The sequence below is a fragment of the Pristiophorus japonicus genome, unplaced genomic scaffold (assembly GCF_044704955.1).
Source record: "Pristiophorus japonicus isolate sPriJap1 unplaced genomic scaffold, sPriJap1.hap1 HAP1_SCAFFOLD_1235, whole genome shotgun sequence".
In the NCBI taxonomy this organism is placed as follows: domain Eukaryota; kingdom Metazoa; phylum Chordata; class Chondrichthyes; family Pristiophoridae; genus Pristiophorus; species Pristiophorus japonicus.
In genome coordinates this window covers 1-5,000 of record NW_027250899.1, presented here as the reverse complement: position 1 = coordinate 5,000, position 5,000 = coordinate 1, and the positions used below count along the sequence as shown (strand labels likewise).

Genomic DNA, 5,000 nt, shown 5'->3' with positions numbered 1-5,000 from the left:
TACTTGCACAGAACGTTTACCCTTGTAACGGTGCCAAGCCGCGTCACAGGAGTGTTATCAGACAACGTTCAACACCCAGCCACGTAAGGTTTCAGGACAGATGACCAAAAGGTTAGTCAGAGAGGTAAGGTTAGAGGAAGCATCTTCAAAGGAGGAAAGAGGCACGGAGGGGTCAACAACAACAACTTCTATTTATATAGCGCCTCTAACGTAGTGAAACGCTTCACAGGAGCATTACGAGATAAAAAAAATGAAACACCGAGCCACGTGAGGAGAAATTAGGGACAGGTGACCAAAAGCTGGGGCGAAGAGGTGGGTTTTAAGGAGCGTCTCGAAGGAGGAGAGAGAGGTGGAGAGGCGGAGAGGTTTAGGGAGGGAGTTCCAGAGCTTGGGGCCCAGGCAACAGAAGGCACGGCCACCGATGGTGGAGCGATTATAATCAGGGATGGTCAGCAGGACAGAATTAGAGGAGCGCAGACATCTCGGGGGGTTGTGGGGCTGGAGGAGATTACAGAGATAGGGAGGGGCGAGGGGCATGGAGGGATTTGTAAACAAGGATGAGAATTTTGAAATCTTGGTGTGAGTTAGGACACGGGGCAGTGAGCACAGTGGGTGATGGGTGAGCGGGACTTGGTGCGAGTTAGGACACGGGGCAGTGAGCACAGGGGGTGATGGGTGAGTGGGACTCGGTGCGAGTTAGGACACGGGGCAGCGAGCACAGGGAAGTGATGGGTGAGCGGGACTGGGTGCGAGTTAGGACACGGGGCAGTGGGCACAGGGGGTGATGGGTGAGCGGGACTTGGTGCGAGTTAGGACACGGGGGCAGCGAGCACAGGGGGTGATGGGTGAGCGGGACTCGGTGCGAGTTACGACACGGGGCACAGGGGGTGATGGGTGAGCGGGACTCGGTGCGAGTTAGGACACGGGGCAGCGAGCACAGTGGGTGATGGGTGAGCGGGACTCGGTACGAGTTAGAACACGGGCAGCGAGCACAGGGGGTGATGGGTGAGCGGGACTGGGTGTGAGTTAGGACACGGGGCACAGGGGGTGATGGGTGAGCGGGACTGGGTGTGAGTTAGGACACGGGGCACAGGGGGTGATGGGTGAGCGGGACTCGGTGCGAGTTAGGACACGGGGCACAGGGGGTGATGGGTGAGCGGGACTCGGTGCGAGTTAGGACACGGGGGCAGCGAGCACAGGGGGGTGATGGGTGAGCGGGACTGGGTGCGAGTTAGGACACGGGGCACAGGGGGTGATGGGTGAGCGGGATGCGGAGCGAGTTAGGACACGGGGGCAGCGAGCACAGGGGGGTGATGGGTGAGCGGGACTGGGTGCGAGTTAGGACACGGGGCACAGGGGGTGATGGGTGAGCGGGACTCGGTGCGAGTTAGGACACGGGGCACAGGGGGTGATGGGTGAGCGGGACTCGGTGCGAGTTAGGACACGGGGGCAGCGAGCACAGGGGGGTGATGGGTGAGCGGGACTGGGTGCGAGTTAGGACACGGGGCACAGGGGGGTGATGGTGAGCGGGACTCGGTGCGAGTTAGGACACGGGGCACAGGGGGTGATGGGTGAGCGGGACTCGGTGCGAGTTAGGACACGGGGCACAGGGGGGGTGATGGACAGAACCAATCAGCCAGGGTCCCTGCTCCCAAGCACGAGCCAGTGACGGCTGCTGGGAAGAGGGCAGAGATCGGGCAGTGACACCACCCCTCCCACCCACATGCTGAAATAATCCGCTGGCATTCACTATCTGGGCTCGGCGGCGGAGGACTGGGCCAGCTGGGTGGGCATGGAGTGAGGGGGAGCCTGCGGGCATGGGATGCAATGGAGCAGAACTGGGAGGTGCAAGTCCCTCTGCATCACACGAGCTCGGGCCCAATTAGTGTCTCACTCGTTGCATGGCCAATGACACAGTCTGCACTGCGACGGGCAGATGGGGGTTGCTGAGCAATGCATCCTCATCATCAGAGACAGTCCCTCGGAATCGAGGAAGACTTGCTTCCACTCTAAAAGTGAGTCCTTAGGTGGCTGAACAGTCCAATACGGGAGCCACAGTCCCTGTCACAGGTGGGACAGACAGTGGTTGAGGGAAGGGGAGGGTGGGACTGGTTTGCCGCACGCTCCTTCCGCTGCCTGCGCTTGCTTTCTGCGCGCTCTCGGCGACGGGACTCGAGGTGCTCAGCGCCCTCCCGGATGCACTCCCTCCACTTAGGGGCGGACTGGTCTTTAGGCCCAGGGACTCCCAGGTGTCGGTGGGGGATGTTGCACTTGATCAGGGAGGGCTTTGAGGGTGGTCCCTTGGAACGTTTCCTCTGCCCACCCTGGGGCTCGCTTGCCCGTGAAGGAGTTCCGAGTGGAGCGCTCGCTTTTGGGGAGTCTCGTGTCGGGGGGCCATGCGGACGATGTGGCCCTGCCCAGCGGAGCTGGCCCGAGAGTGTGGTCAAGTGCTTCGATGCTGGGCCTGGTCGAGGACGCCAACGTTGGCGCGTCTGCCCTCCCGGGGGGGGGGGGGGGGGGATTTGCGGGATCTTGCCTGTGAGCGTGCTCAGGGCTCCCGCAGAACGGCGGCGTTGGGAGTGGCTCAGCCAGTCGCGTGATGTTCACAAGACTCCATAAAACCCCGGCCAGTTGGATGTGGGTCATCACCAACGAGCTACGCAGCTGTGAGCCTCAGCGCGATAGTTTGCGAGCAAAGGTTTGGCCAACCAGTTCCCAATCGCAAAGAACCCACGAAGCAAATACATTACAGTCGGGACGTCGCAAACCGCTTCACGGGCAACAAAGTACTTTTTGGGAGTGCGGTCTCTGTTGAGACGTCGGAATCACGGCAGCCAATTTGCGCACAGCAAGGTGCCACAAATAGCCCTGATAGATGACCATGAGAGCTTGGTGCCAGGTTTGAGGCCCTGCTCTTGGAAATTCCTCAGGCGGCCAAAGGCTGCATTGGCGCACTGGACCTCGTCGCCAATGTCTGTCCTTGCTGATAGTCGGGTCCACTTTGCCATAGATTTTGATGACCCGAAGGGGGGGACAGTGCTGTGTGCGATGGGGGCAGGGGGGGGGGGGGGGTCAGGGTTGGCGGAGGACCCTCTGTTTTGCGGCTATTTCGTTCAGCTCCAGGTCGATTGTGGCGCCCGCCCGCCCTCCTGCGTGGCTCAGAGACGTGGACCGTGTACGGCAGACACCTCAAGTCGCTGGAGAGGTACCACCAACGCTGACTCCGCGAGATCCCGCAGATCCCCGCCCCCCGGGAGGGCAGACGCGCCAACATCAGTGTTCCTGATCAGGCCGCCCCCGAGTCCAGCGGAATCCGCAGTCCACACATACCTCGATCTGCCGGGCTGGAGGTCCACGTGGACAAAGAGCAGGTGGAGGTTGACTTCATAGCGGTAGAGCCGGAGGGGCTGGAGGTCATCGTATTCCCAGCAGCCCAGCCGGAGGATGGTGTCGATCTGGGAAGGGAAAGGTGCAGATGGGAATTCGGGAAGTGAGGACCCGGGGGGGAACGGAAATAAATATCCCGCCTTCCGCAACCCCCCCGCCCCTGCGTTGGGCATCCATTCCCAAATCGCCCCACCCTCACCTTCTCCCTACACCCATCCCTCATATTCTCCCCATCTTTCGCCCATTCCCTCGCTCCCTCCCCCCACACTCGCCCATCCCCTCCCTCCCCTCCACACTCGCCCATCCCCTCCCTCCCCCCCACACTCGCCCATCCCCTCCCTCCCCCCCACACTCGCCCATCCCCTCCCTCCCCCCCACACTCGCCCATCCCCTCCCTCCCTCCCCCCACACTCGCACATCCCCTCCCTCCCCTCCACACTCGCCCATCCCCTCCCTCCCCCCCACACTCGCCCATCCCCTTCCTCCCCCCCCACACTCGCCCATTCCCTCCCTTCCACACTCGCCCATCCCCTCCCTCCCCCACACTCGCCCATCCCCTTCCCTCCCCCCCACACTCGCCCATCCCCTCCCTCCCCTCCACACTCGCCCATCCCCTCCCTCCCCTCCACACTCGCCCATCCCCTCCCTCCCCCCACACTCGCCCACCTCCTCCCTCCCCCCACCGTCGCCAATCCCCTCCCTCCCCCCCCACACTCACCCACCTCCTCCCTCCCCCCCACACTCGCCCATCCCCTCCCTCCCCCCACACTCGCCCATCCCCTCCCTCCCCCCACACTCGCCCATCCCCTCCCTCCCCCCACACTCGCCCATCCCCTCCCTCCCCCCACACTCGCCCATCCCCTCCCCCCCCCCACACTCGCCCATCCCCTCCCTCCCCCACACTCGCCCATCCCCTCCCTCCCCCCACACTCGCCCATCCCCTTCCTCCCCTCCACACTCGCCCATCCCCTCCCTCCCCCCCACACTCGCCCATCCCCTCCCTCCCCCCCCACACTCGCCCATCCCCTCCCTCCTCCACACTCGCCCATCACCTCCCTCCCCCCCACACTCGCCCATCCCCTCCCTCCCCCCCACACTCGCCCATCCCCTCCCTCCCCCCCACACTCGCCCATCCCCTCCCCCACACTCGCCCATCCCCTCCCTCCCTCCCCGCCCACACTCGCCCATCCCTTCCCTCCCTCCCCCCCCACACTCGCCCATCCCCTCCCTCCCCCCACACTCGCCCATCCCCTCCCTCCCTCCCCCCCACACTCGCCCATCCCCTCCCTCCCCCCACACTCGCCCATCCCCTCCCTCCCCCCCCACACTCGCCCATCCCCTCCCTCCCTCCCCCCACACTCGCCCATCCCCTCCCTCCCACACTCACCCATCCCCTTCCTCCCCCCACACTCGCCCATCCCCTCCCTCCCCCCACACTCGCCCATCCCCTCCCTCCCCTCCACACTCGCCCATCCCCTCCCTCCACACTCGCCCATCCCCTCCCTCCTCCCACACTCGCCCATCCCCTCCCTCCCCCACACTCGCCCGTCCCCTCCCTCCCCCCCACACTCGCCCATCCCCTCCCTCCCCCCCACACTCACCCATCCCCTCCC

At 64.4% G+C, this 5,000-nt stretch overlaps 1 protein-coding gene across 1 annotated transcript in view; it reads right to left on the bottom strand.

Annotated features, from left to right (window-relative positions):
* Nucleotides 1–3,455, bottom strand: part of LOC139242139 (telomerase protein component 1-like) — a gene marked incomplete at both ends in the record, with an annotated part of 87,124 nt that extends 83,669 nt beyond the window's left edge. Inside the window, one exon of the mRNA XM_070870253.1 lies at nt 3,331–3,455. Within this exon, the coding sequence (XP_070726354.1) occupies nt 3,331–3,455 (125 nt within the window). The remainder of the gene's footprint in view (nt 1–3,330) is intronic.
* Between the last annotated feature and the right edge of the window lie 1,545 nt (nt 3,456–5,000).